This window comes from Saccoglossus kowalevskii, chromosome 13 (assembly GCF_978046115.1).
Source record: "Saccoglossus kowalevskii chromosome 13, keSacKowa6.1, whole genome shotgun sequence".
Lineage (NCBI taxonomy): Eukaryota > Metazoa > Hemichordata > Enteropneusta > Harrimaniidae > Saccoglossus > Saccoglossus kowalevskii.
This window is the reverse complement of record NC_140653.1, coordinates 10,037,199-10,051,164: the sequence shown is the minus strand read 5'-3', so window position 1 is coordinate 10,051,164 and position 13,966 is coordinate 10,037,199. Positions and strand designations below refer to the sequence as shown.

General features: G+C 36.0%; 1 protein-coding gene across 1 annotated transcript; it reads right to left on the bottom strand.

The window, feature by feature from the left end:
• Window positions 1-5,879: 5,879 nt before the first annotated feature.
• On the bottom strand, window positions 5,880-13,951 carry LOC102801304 (uncharacterized). Its single transcript, XM_006812023.2, has 6 exons — window positions 13,509-13,951; window positions 11,995-12,044; window positions 10,301-11,620; window positions 9,080-9,221; window positions 8,187-8,248; window positions 5,880-6,306 (listed from the first exon to the last, which is right to left on the bottom strand). Exons 1-6 carry the CDS (start codon window positions 13,634-13,636, stop codon window positions 5,897-5,899), a joined length of 2,112 nt encoding a protein of 703 aa, XP_006812086.1. The 5' UTR covers window positions 13,637-13,951; the 3' UTR covers window positions 5,880-5,896.
• Between the last annotated feature and the right edge of the window lie 15 nt (window positions 13,952-13,966).

The following is a 13,966-nucleotide window of genomic DNA, read 5'->3' as shown; positions in this document are numbered from 1 at the left end:
ACTTCAAGAGTTCAGTGAGTTGACTGTCATGACCTCACGTGCGATGAAAGGTGGCTGGATGGAGTCCCCCTGCCTGGCATTACAGCTAAACAAGGTCAGCTTGGACGTTCAGTTGCGAGACGTATAAAAAATGCAGCCAGTGACACTTTTCGAAAATAAAAATACAAAATAACCGCAATCAGACCACGCGCGTTGGTAATAAATAGAACGCGTTGTGACACAGTCTCACCAGCCTCTTTCACTGACGCAATATAATTATGCTATTTCCCAACGCACTTGTATTTAATACATTGACGAAAAACACCACAAGCAAAAATGTAAATCAAGCTTGTAATTACAAGTAACTCAATTCGAACGCAATATTCATCACTGTAAAAGTGGATAAATTCGAACCAGCCAGCTCATGACCGGAGACGTCCGGTCGTCTTTGTCGATAACTTGCTAATTCACCATAATCGTGGTGGTAAACTGTTTAGCTGATTTTTTTCAGAAGATGGATATTCAATTCATTTTTCGTCTTAACCGTCGCAGTCTGCTTCATTGAATGTTTAGTTTGATAATTGATAAACATTGATTGATCCAGTGTGAGACTGTTGCTTTCAAGTTGTGTTTAATAATACAAAGATGATTTAAACTTGTTCCTTCCGTTGCGATCGTATTCAATATATGGAAATAGGATGTGTGTGCGTTTGCGTGAGTGAAAGATGCAGGTGAGATTTCTCGTCGCAACGCGTTCTATTTATTTCCAACACGCGTGGTCGGCGCCTTTGATTGCGTTTATTTTGTTCTTGCATTCGCGAAATCCATCGCTGGCACTGTTTATTTTGTCATGTCTCACAACTGAATGTCCAAGCTGATTTTGTTTTGGCTGTATTTAATAAAAGTACATTAGTCTTTACGAGTTTTGTATATATATATCAGCATAATGTTATCGTCAACGCTAGAGTTCGTTTTTTTTCTTCAAAATCTTTAATTTGAAAACGACAAGTTGACAACATCGAGTCGCGTTTCGATCGGTTTTTATGATTCACGGGGCCAAGAAAACAATGTCAATACCTACCGATGATGTTGAATAATATTTTTGTGTTTGATTCCATTTACCCAATGACATGATTGACCGCATTACGATTGTGTGTGCTTCGCACAGACTATGGAGCTAAAAAAAAATCCATGCACAGACCACCCACCTCAGGCGAAGCGAACGGTACTTCCGGTGAAATGTGTAGCCATGTGCAATGTGTACGCCACCCTACAGTTTTTAGCGGCTGTAACATCAGGCATTTACACAGGGCTGTGCAATGTCATACTGTTAGTAATATTCTCTCAGTTAAACTCCGTAAAACATGTCAGTACCTTCTGATGAAGTTGAATAAAATGTTTGCGCTCAGACACGACTGACATGATTGACCGCATTGCGATTTCATGTGCATTCGCACAGACCATCCACGCTCAGGCGATGCGACAGTACTCGGTGCAATGTCGCACTATCAGTACCGGTTTAATATTTTCTCAGTGACACGCCGTAAAAACATACTTATCTTCTAAATGCACTCTATGATGCAAGACACCCGGGATACGCTGGGAGTTATTACTAACATTGTATCGAGGTTAACCCTGAACACACGTTCCTGTAACCTCGTGTATTTATTCCATCGTGATTGGTTCATAGCTCTCTTGTCGGCGCACGTCTTTTTTTATTGCTCAACGGTATTAGTCGTCCCCAGAGGTGACTGACAAGATACAAAACCATACTACGAACATAAATAAAAATGTAAAAATCAGTTGTCAGTCGTACAAAAGAGCTATGGATATAGCCGCTGGTTGTTGCCTGTCAGTAACCAGTTCGTGCAATAAAACAGCGCAGCAAGTGTTCAATTCGTCCAATAACACACACTACTTTATTAAGACAGCGCCCATGTAATCACAAATACACATCACGCATTGTATTCTATCAAAACAATTATTATACTTTAATTTTCATAGCGAAATTTGAGACATCGAATCACACTGCCATATCGTCCAATGGTGATTTTATGCGTAACTGCGCATGCGTGATAAATTCGAATTAGTACTATTTAATCTATCATTAAACGAATAATTTATGCGATAAACCATCACAACATACATGAACACATCAAATAATATACATTCTTTATTATGAAACTACAATTTGATAAAAGAAGTGTGTATCAGAAAAAATAACGCAAAATGTTTACTTTGCAAATTGTGCCACTCACCATGTATGATAATTGGACAGAGATTACCTACACTAGAAAAGCCTGATTTTGGAAGGTTTTTGGGCCAAAAAGTAATTTTAAAATGATTCAAGCCAAATAAAAAAAAAATGCCCTGGAGATATTCACACAAGCTATCATAATGCCAAGTTTCAGAAAAATAGACTGAAGGGTTTTTGAGATATCTTTGTCTACAGCACACGGCCTACGGCTTACGGCTTACAAATTGTGATAGCATTAGTCCGTTGGTCCAAAGGACTAAAAATGCAATTTTTCTTCAACATTGTGTTCTATGGAATTGTTTTAAAAATAACAATTTTCAAGAAATATTAGGACATGTTTCTCAAAAAGCATAACTGTAACACACAAAATAATGCTATTTCATTGTACCATGGGACATTAGCTTCATGATTGTACATAATAAACTATTGAACATTGTCATGCGATTTATGACCAATTTTGTCAAAAATTATGACTAGGCTTCTACCTTAAGTGCTGACCATTTGAAATCGAGGAAGGATATGTTTACTACAAACACAAAATTGCGGAGTCACCCAAATAAATCACACTACTGAAATGATTCTGCAGTGATGTATGTTTAGTAACTTAACCTTTTGCAATCATTCTGTTGTCTAATATCATTCAGCATTTCAATATGTACACTTTTTAATTACAAAATAAACTTTCAAACGATGCCCTAGAGTTGAGCAGTCAACAACAATAGGCATTATGCATGACCCCTAAAGGTCAATCATCCTGGTACTTTCTGGGGGTTTTGTCCTAAATCATAATTCCCAATAATAAAATGTTTTTGAACTGATTTATATTCATATTTTGAAGAAATTCATATTGATAGGTACCCTCGAAAGTTATAGGATGTGTGACCTTTTTCGGACCATGCACACAATCGAGTAAAACTTCATTTACAGCTATGAGGATGATCGATGCACCTTACTGAGTTATTACCAAAATTATTATTAGAGATTATAAATAACAAGCAAAAGTACATATATATATATAAAAGATATATGCTTCTGGGGGAAATTAACATATATAGTAACATATATACTATGAAGGAAATTAACATATTTGGTGGGATATAATCACTAAGCAAAGTAATCACTATGAAGAAAATTAACATATTTGGTGGGATATAATCATTGAGAACAGTAATCACTATGAAGAAAATTATCATATTTGTTGAGATATAATCAATGAGCAAAGTAATCACTATGAAGAAAATTATCATATTTGTTGAGATATAATCAATGAGCAAAGTAATCACTATGAAGAAAATTAACATATTTGGTGGGATATAATCACTGAGCAAGGTAATCACTGAAGAAAATTTACATATTTGTGGAATATAATCACTGAGCAAAGTAATCACTGAAGAAAATTTACATACTGTAAAGGGGGTAATTATTCACTGGGTTTAAATTTAGCTTATTTCGCTGACTGGAAAAATGCGCTAAATTAAAACACAGTGAATATGTAAAATTTAGCATAGAACACATTATCTTAATGACGAAACCGTGAATTTAAAACCCACTGAATATGCCTGAAATGGTAATCAGTGAAATTTAAACCCAGTGAAAATTAGTCATTTTACAGTATTTGGTGGAATATAATCACTGAGCAAAGTAATCACTATGAAGAAAATTAACATATTTGGTGGAATATAATCACTGAGCAAAGTAATCACTATGAAGAAAATTAACATATTTGGTGGGATATAATCACTGAGCAAAGTAATCACTATGAAGAAAATTAACATATTTGGTGGAATATAATCACTGAGCAAAGTAATCACTATGAACAGTGCTTGCAGTTGTATAATCTCAATTCAGTTCAATGTGTGACACAGTTTATTCAGTTTTGGGACAGAAATACAGTTCTTTTAGTGTTAGATACAAGACTGCTTCAGCCAATCATATGGCTAGATTCAGACTATAGTATGTCATAATTACTGATACAATGATAGTATATTTCTGAATACTATTGTATGCAATTTCTGTATATACTTTTTGTTTATGCTCTGATTAAAATATTTTGGATATTTGATAATCAACACAATGGCAATTAATATTATAAAATGAGGCATTATTTGATACTTTGGCTTAATTTTGCGAAAGAAAAAATAATTTTCAGTCATCAAAAATTTTGACATTTTTTATGCAGTGTAATAAAAAAGATATTCATTGTCAGTTCATTTAGAGAAGGCATTCAATGTCAGTCTAGTGAAATATAAGAGACATTCATTGTCAGTTCATTTAGAGAAGGCACTCAATGTTAGTCTAGTGCAATATAAGAGACATTCATTGTCAGTTCATTTAGAGAAGGCACTCAATGTCAGTCTAGTGCGATAAAAAAGATATTCATTGTCAGTTTAGAGAAGGCACTCAATGTCAGTCTAGTGAAATAAAAAGATATTCAATGTCAGTCGAGTGCGATAAAAAAGACATTCATTGTCAGTTCATTTAGATAAGGCACTCAATGTCAGTCTAGTGTAATATTAAAGACATTCATTGTCAGTTCATTTAGAGAAGGCACTCAATGTTAGTCTAGTGCAATATAAGAGACATTCATTGTCAGTTTATTTAGAGAAGGCACTCAATGTCAGTCCAGTGCGCTAAAAAAAGACATTCATTGTCAGTTCTTTAGAGAAGGCACTCAATGTCAGTCTAGTGTAATATAAGAGACATTCATTGTCAGTTCATTTAGAGAAGGCACTCAATGTCAGTTTAGTGAAATAAAAAGATATTCAATGTCAGTCGAGTGCGATAAAAGAGACATTCATTGTCAGTTCTTTAGAGAAGGCACTCAATGTCAGTCTAGTGCAATATAAGAGACATTCATTGTCAGTTCATTTAGAGAAGGCACTCAATGTCAGTCTAGTGTAATATAAGAAACATTCATTGTCAGTTCATTTAGAGAAGGCACTCAATGTCAGTCTAGTGCAATATAAGAGACATTCATTGTCAGTTCATTTAGAGAAGGCACTCAATGTCAGTCTAGTGCAATATAAGAGACATTCATTGTCAGTTCATTTAGAGAAGGCACTCAATGTCAGTCTAGTGCAATATAAGAGACATTCATTGTCAGTTCATTTAGAGAAGGCACTCAATGTCAGTCAAGTGCGATAAAAAAGACATTCATTGTCAGTTCATTTAGAGAAGGCACTCAATGTCAGTCTAGTGTAATATAAGAGACATTCATTGTCAGTTCATTTAGAGAAGGCACTCAATGTCAGTCTAGTGCAATATAAGAGACATTCATTGTCAGTTCATTTAGAGAAGGCACTCAATGTCAGTCTAGTGTAATATAAGAGACATTCATTGTCAGTTCATTTAGAGAAGGCACTCAATGTCAGTCTAGTGCGATAAAAAAGACATTCATTGTCAGTTCATTTAGAGAAGGCACTCAATGTCAGTCTAGTGCAATATAAGAGACATTCATTGTCAGTTCATTTAGAGAAGGCACTCAATGTCAGTCTAGTGTAATATAAGAGACATTCATTGTCAGTTCATTTAGAGAAGGCACTCAATGTCAGTCCAGTGTGCTAAAAAAAGACATTAAATGTCAGTTCAATGCGATTAAAAAATACATAAAATCACAGTCTATACATCAAGTACACACAGTATGTGGGCTCTTTGAAACCTTTATTCATTCAATTTGCTATAATTTGAGTCTGGTTTCACAATTGGCCTGTATGTTTTCCCAGTCCTATCAATCATATTGTAAGGAGACTCATCCCCTCCATGTGTAGCTTCTTCCCCTGTACCTAAAATGTTGTATCCCCCACCACCAGTATCCCATGACCTTTCATATTCATTTTCTTGCACGTTATTTTCACATGTTTTTCTCGGTGGTGTCTTCTTCACAGCCGCAAATTCAGGAAATGTTGCCTCTTGCATGTCCGTGATTGTCTCATCTTCTAATTCTGCATACACAGGTTCTGCAATACTTGTATTCTCTTTGGAATGAACCACTTCAGGAACATCATACACCACTTCCCCATTTTTTGAGCCACGAGATGGATCCCCCATGTCAATAAAGAACTCTAACTGCTCTGCAATACCAATGAAAAGAAGATTGTTGCACAGTACTTCTCGTAGACTAACAACAATGACAACAAAGATGAGAGGACACTCTTTTGCTAACCGCTTGTGGTCATACAGTAAAGCTCTTAAAGCGAGAGGGTCGTCACCGGCGTACGCACGGGAATTGAGTCCCAAGCAACGATAACAACACACGCTAAGAACGCAAAGTCTCATGGGTAGATGCTTGTTTGTAAACAATGACACGCTATGGCCATCTGATGCATGCGCAGATGACGACTCCCTCGCTTTAAATTCCATGAGAGACAAATATTTGCAAATTTTACAAGTAAGAAAATTTATCACAATCATAAATTCCAACATATTACTTGCTGAAAACCTGCAGGGATTGCCAAGAAAAATAGGAAATACCTGTTCAGATAATAAAAAAGGATACATCAAATGTGACCTTGTTAAATATGGATGTGTAACTGCTGGTGACATTGTTTACCCCACATACAGTTAGGAACCGTGCCCCACATAAAGTAACAATCAAATGTTCTAACGAGTGTGAATATGCTGAGTTCAGCAATTACTTCAAGGGCGTGTTCGTCGACTGACTACTACAAACGAACAGCTGAAGAACCATAAGGTGCGTGAACATCGTCGACTGACTATCTCAACTCTGTAGCCAGAGAATTGCAAGGTGCAAGGACGTCACCGTCTCAAATACATATTTCTACGTTGCCGTTCCGGTGGTTGTGTATTTCCACATAACCGTAGCCAAATGTATTTCTTATGGAACTGACTGTGTTCACGAGCTGAGCTAAAGTGTTTGCGTACATATTATTATATTGAATCCCTATGATCTGTATTTGCATGACAGTATATTGTAATTGATCAACTGCAAGCATTCCGAATAATTGTATATTTCTATTGTTGTGTTTCCGAAGCCACTGTTTAAATATAATACTATTTGTTGTAGTGATTATTGTGATGTTTCGACTTTATTGTATGTAACTTTTCATATACTGTACAAGTGATACCTATATACACACACTATATACATTTATACGAATACAATATTTAGTTCTGATAACAACTTGTTTTGTGTCGTTTCTTGTTGCAATTCCCTTGTTTGAGTTTCGACTTTCGATTCAAACTCGACCGTAACAATGATAAATACGACTCAAATGTCAGGATATCATATATAAGAAATGATACAAGTAGGAAAATGCCATTGGGGGAGTAACTATTTTTGTGGGAGTCAAGCCGATGGCTTGGCAATAACATATATATTCCAAAATATTTACCTAGTTAGATTAAAAAAATAACAGAAATTTCAATTGATTCCCAGCAAAATCGCCAAAAAATGACTATTAACATTTTCTCCACTTTGACCTCACATAAACACACAACTCCCAAAATGTGAGATACAAGATTAGTGATTTGGTTGGCAAGCAGTGTCTGTGTAATATAAAACACTTGAACTGTTTTGACCCAGAGGTTTCAACCAATCTTTTGGAAGATAGGCATTTCTATGACATCAGAGTGAAAAACAGTGTTGTGTTGTTATTTTTTTAACACAGTCCTCATTGTTGTAGAAAACATGCATTCCTGAATCAAATGCCTATAAACATGCCTACACAAAATGTATGTGTGTCATAATGTGTTTATATGTAGGTGTCAACTTTAAATGTGCTAATTATTATACCATTTTTAATCTCGTCTGAAAAACAAACTTTTGAATAGAATATGTCCGTATATGATCAAGAATTAGTATACCAGTAGTAGCAGATCATACAGCAGTGATATGCCATATGTTAGATTTTTACTGAGAATGTGGACAAAATTAACTGCCCATCCCTCAAACAATGTATTTATCATAGTAGCTACATACAGTAATACATACCAGTTGCCGCCATGGTATCTGTTCTTCTTGTTGCCTTAACGATGCCTTGATAATTACCCTGCCTGAAGTAAATAAACAAAATTTTGATTTCAATTTCTTTTTTAATATAATTCTTCTAAACCTACTACACATGTAGATACCCCAAATACACCTGAATCACAGGTAAGCTTTGTGCTTGTTGCTCCTATTGAATCCATGGTGAGTTCAAATCGTACAGAGGGTTGAAGACCCCCCCCCCAAAAAAAAATTGACCCACATGCACAAAGCCATTGGATGAAATTCATTTACTAACGATAACAACCTTGGTTGAAGTCCGCAGATACATGTTGTCTGGCCTTCATTGACACCACCCTTTCACAACCAGTTATCTCTATTTTAAATTCACAAAATAATCCTGTTTACTTTCTTTAGAAGATTGCGACAAAAATAACAATTTTTTTTGAGTAAAACTGAAAATTTACTCAAATTTTGCTTTTTTGCTCAAAAATTAGGGTTCATTTCCAGAAATATTGAAGAATACAAGAAAAAAGTGCAGAAAAATGTGGGCATGAAAGTCTGACGGCGAAAAGATTAAGTTGCCATCATGATAAAAAAAGGTCACACACCTACGGATGTCTTGTACAAACGTTCCAAACATTTCATTAACAGTTACACAATATATACTATAAAGATGATTTAACAACTGGCACAAAATTATCCACAACTCAGATGTATACATGTGTACAAAGACAAATTGACAACACCTATTTTTACCTTTCACATAAAAAAAAAAAAAAAATGAAGCACAAAAATGAAAAATGAGAAAAAATGATTCTGCTAAAATTGATTACTTTCAGGAATAACAATTTTCAAAAAATGTAGATTCATTCATATTCTATCAGATTTCTTTTTACCTTTTTTTCATGCAATTCAATCTCTTAAATATAATCACTATTGCTATGGTGACTGCAATGATGAGCAGAAGAAAGGCTACTGTCAGACCAATGGCTAAGGAAAGATTGCTTGCATCTTGATTACCAGCTGGGATATGAGCTGCTGAAATGAACATGATAACAGTGAACATATGTCACATTCAATGTAGGTCCCATGCAACCCATGCAAGGCTATTGTATATATAAGTGAGCTTCACAACAACTTGGTCTTCAAAGTCAAAGTGAGAAATTTGGTAGTAATGATTATTTTATGGAAGGAAGGGGACAAAATGAGGTGTTACAGCGGCTTTCATAAAATGTTGTCATATGAACATTTTTAAAATTGCACTGTGGGATTAGTGAATAATAATAATTAGTGATTGTTATGCGTATTTTATATGATAATATGAATATGCATAAACTAAAGCCAATAGTTGAGGATTTTTCCTGATTCATACACCCATGTAACGTACCTTCCATAATACAACCTTGTTCCAAACTGCTGTCGTCCACAGTAATTCAGAAACTTCATGAAATTCATACAGAAATATCAGCAAATGAAATTTTAAGTTAATCAAATGGGTACCCAAACACGTGCGGAAAATCGTTAAAACTAAATCTTTCCTGCAATTTCCACAAATTCACACCATCATACTACACACATTAATCACAAAACCCCAATGCAACATTAGAAATGATATATCAAAGAGCAACTTTGAATCACCAAGAAAGGGAAAGCTTATAGTATCATACTTTAAACAGGTTAAATTTTGTGAGAGATAAATTCATGTTAATTTTGTGAAAATGTGTTTGGGGTTCTATGACATTGGTGTCTTTCACAAAAAAATAAAATCATACTAAGATACTAAGCAGTGAAAACAAGTAATTGCATTAAATAGTCCCTGTGAGTTATTAAGTTTGTATACAGTTTGAAGATGATTCGTCAGGGCATTTCAGACACATGGCTCAAAATCAGCAATGATTAAAACGAAATGCCTGACAGTTAGCCATTTTGAATCTGATTTGAAAAACGTAATGATGTGCATCAAGGTCCTATAATGTACAATTTTTGTTCGTTTTTTTGATTTGAACAGAATATCCACACAAACACAACCAAGATGTGATTAATTTTTCAGCACAGAACTGATCGCCAATCGTCAGGAACTTACAACTAATTACATGTTTTACAGCATTTATACTTACCGTAACATGTTCCATTTACACAAACCAAATTTTTCTGACACTGACATTGATCGCTGCAACTGAGTTCACATGGGGTGTCACACCTATCACCAGTCCAACCATTGCTGCAGATACAATTTCCATTTTGAGGACTACAGAGGGCGTCATTCTCACACTGGCATTTGTGCCGACACAGTTCACCATAGTGCATTCCATCACAAGGGGTTTCACATCTATCCCCCTCCCAGCCAGCAAGACAGAGGCATTCTCCTGATATATAATCACAGCTTGCATTGTTCATACACTGACATTTACTCTGGCAGTTTATTCCATAAGTGTTACTTGTACAGGGGGTGTCACACCTATCCCCAGTCCAGCCATCAGTACACTGGCATTCACCTAGGATGGAATGACATGTGTAACCATTCATACAATGTAAGCATCTGTCGCTGCAATAATTTGTCCCGTTCGCTAAAAAAATTGATTCGTCACAGTCTCCACAGCGAGGCCCAAGCCAACCGAGTGGACATTGGCATTGTCCAGACCGTTTTTCGCATACAGCGTCATTGTAACAAGGGCAGTCCTCTTCACAAGCTGACCCATATTTTCCTGCCTCGCACTGACAACCATTGAAATGATCACAGAACTCTGAACTCCCACATTGGCATTCGTTTTCACAAAACACGCCCCAATAATTCGGCAGACATGTACATGTGCCATCTCGAAGATCACAATGTGCGTTATTTTGACAATTACACTGATGTTCACACAAGTATCCGTAGTGATCTCTGTCGCATGTTTCACATTTATTACCCATCCAGCCTTCAGAACAATTGCAAGCACCGTCTGCATCGGGATGACAAGTATCACCATTTGTACAATGCAAACACCTCTTCTCACAAAATGGACGATCGGTATCTCTATACACCAGACTACGATCACAGTCAGTACAGTCACGTCCAGTCCAGCCCGGCGGACAGTTACAGTCCCCTGTATCACGATTACATCTTGGAGATGCACCATTATAACACAGACAGTGTAATTCACAATTTAATCCATATCGTCCATCTTGACACTGGCAAGTATTGTCAATAAACTCTTCATAAGCTTCGCATTGATGTGAGCAAAACTCTCCCCAGTACGTTGGCCGACATAAGCACTTACCGCTTAACCGATCACAAGTTGCCCCGTTTTCACACTTGCATTTGTTATCGCATGTTGTACCATAATATTCCATATCACTACACTCACATCGACCGTTGATGTGATCACAACTCATTGTATCACAGTGCGGACTGCATGGGTTTGAGCATTTATATCCATAATATCCAGAAGGACATTCTGTAGTTGAAACAAAAAAACAACAGCAGCTCGCTCATTCTGTTTGAAAACAGAGTGGAATGAGGGGGGTTGAAAGTAATATTGTTAAGGGTGAAGAGAAAACGTGAATAAAAAACTTGTAACCTGGCATATGTGAATATTTGCAAAAAAGAAAAAATATAATTCATGTGTTCCGAACATTTTATGGTAAAAATAATGTTCCACGATCATGTGTTTATTTGAGTGACTCAAAAAAATCTTAGCACATTAGAGCAAATATCATAAAGTGAAATCACCACATACACAAGATGTTGAAATAGTTTACTCAGAAAGTACCAGGATGTGTGACCTCTAGTAGGTCATGCATACAACCCCTGACAATCAAACATACTTACCAACACAGTTGGTTTCATTCAAATAAAACCCGGCACAACATTCCAAAACACTGAAATAGAAGTAAGCTATTAGTATTATAGACTATGTAAAAGTTTAAAGGGTATGAGTATGCTAATCGACTTTAAAAATAAGCAACCAATCAGAACTTGTGTTACAGGCTGCTTGGTTTGTAGAGCAACCATTGTCCTGTTCTAGTTCTAGCATCATGTTCAAAGCATGTAAATTATTTTAGTTTAGTTTAAATTTATCATTTTTTTATTGTTGAAACTTTTAATATTTTTTCTTGAATTTAATTTTCAACTTTGTGCTGTATGGTTGGAATAAAGCAATTTTTATCTTTACATTACAGCGGGTGGCAATAAACTCATCATGAAAATTACCGGTACCGGTAATATCTTCCTTTCAATTTCCTTAGGAACATTGCAATATCCCTTGGAAGATTCTCAGTTGTCTTTGTTATTCCACTGTTGAAAATTGGCATATCAAAAATACCACTGTATTTGATGGAGGTGTTTGAATTTGAAATTAAATTGCTCGCTTGTGGACATGCAATAATTTGTTGTGTTCAAATGTATACCACTTTATGAAACAAATATTAACCATTTTAGTGATAAACAATTCCTTTGCCTGAAATTTGATAGAAAACTGTCTTCACGGAGAAACATTGCCTACAAAATCAACCGTTCGATGGCATCATTTGAAAAGTACCCAGTAATAAAGAACAACGCTAGTAAACAGGTAAACAGTGAATATGGATGACAACGTATCATGATATTCATACATATTCACAACCATGATTTGAATTCTCATCCTCCAAATAACACATGTGTGAAATGAATAGTTGAAAAAATTGTGATATATATGATTTTTTTCCTTATTCCGCACCCCTGGTGACAATGTTTGTGATTAGGGTGCCGTCTGTAAAGACAGAAAGTGACAAAGTGAAAACAAACATTGCTAAAGGAAATTGCAATATTCTAAAGGAAATTGATAGTGCATAGTTGTTAGTTGGATCTGGACTTTCTCACCTACTTAATACATATTGCCCCTGGTTGCAGGTTAACCCATGCGTGTTACTTAATATTATACACTCAGTAATTGCCTATGGAAATATAAACTGTCTAAAAGCTGAATAAAAATGCTTCATTTTGTTTTAAAATTCAATTCTAGAACTGCTCTGGACCATAAAATTACATTGAGCAGACATGATAGTCTGATAGACTAGAAGTTACGCATTATTCAATATTCGGGGGACTGTACATGTGTCTGATTTCACTCTGATTGATCCGAATTTTGCTGAACAGTAGATAGTTCCACCTTCAGAAAGTCGTCCACCATCAGATATATATATACTGTTCAATAATTAATCATAATGGTACAACATAGCCTGACAAGTTGGCTTGGTGGGGATCGCAACAGTCCAGGGCGCCACCTACGCCAACTTGTCAGGCTAGGTACAACACAGAACATTTATAATTTACAAATAAAAACTATTATTGTAATTGGCTCTTACCCGTCATAATCACAGGCATGGGAGTCTGATGACGAAACTGGTGAAACAGGGAACTGGGACATCACCGAACTTAAACCAACACTTAAATAAATGAAACATAGTAGAGATGTCGATTTCTGTGTCCCCATATCGCCAGAAATGTAATATTACAATACTCAATAAACTTGGAGTCAATTTAGCATCACCAAATTAGAGAGTTAAAGCATGGCAGCTTGTACAGTGTCAGCTGTCACTTCAAAATCTTCAGACAATAGCTCCCAGACAGAGACAACAGCTAGTTTCCTCGGGCGTATTTTAGCACCACAGGCGAATACATAACACTCATATGGCGGATCTGCAGCAGTGTGACTCACACCAGACATCGACAATTACCTGCAGGGGCGATTTCATTTCCCTAACACTCAGACAACTGCAAATCTAGCTCTGTTATTGTTCGTCGTCCGTCTTTGTCTACTTCC

Excerpts from the sequence above, each read along its gene's own strand:
- LOC102801304 (XM_006812023.2), bottom strand. The coding sequence starts at position 13,636 with ATGGGGACACAGAAATCGACATCTCTACTATGTTTCATTTATTTAAGT. Across the intron at positions 9,222-10,300 it reads TGTAAATGGAACATGTTACG|CAGCTCATATCCCAGCTGGT; the intron begins GTAAGTATAAAT and ends TGTTCATTTCAG. Across the intron at positions 6,307-8,186 it reads AGATACCATGGCGGCAACTG|AGCAGTTAGAGTTCTTTATT; the intron begins GTATGTATTACT and ends TTGGTATTGCAG.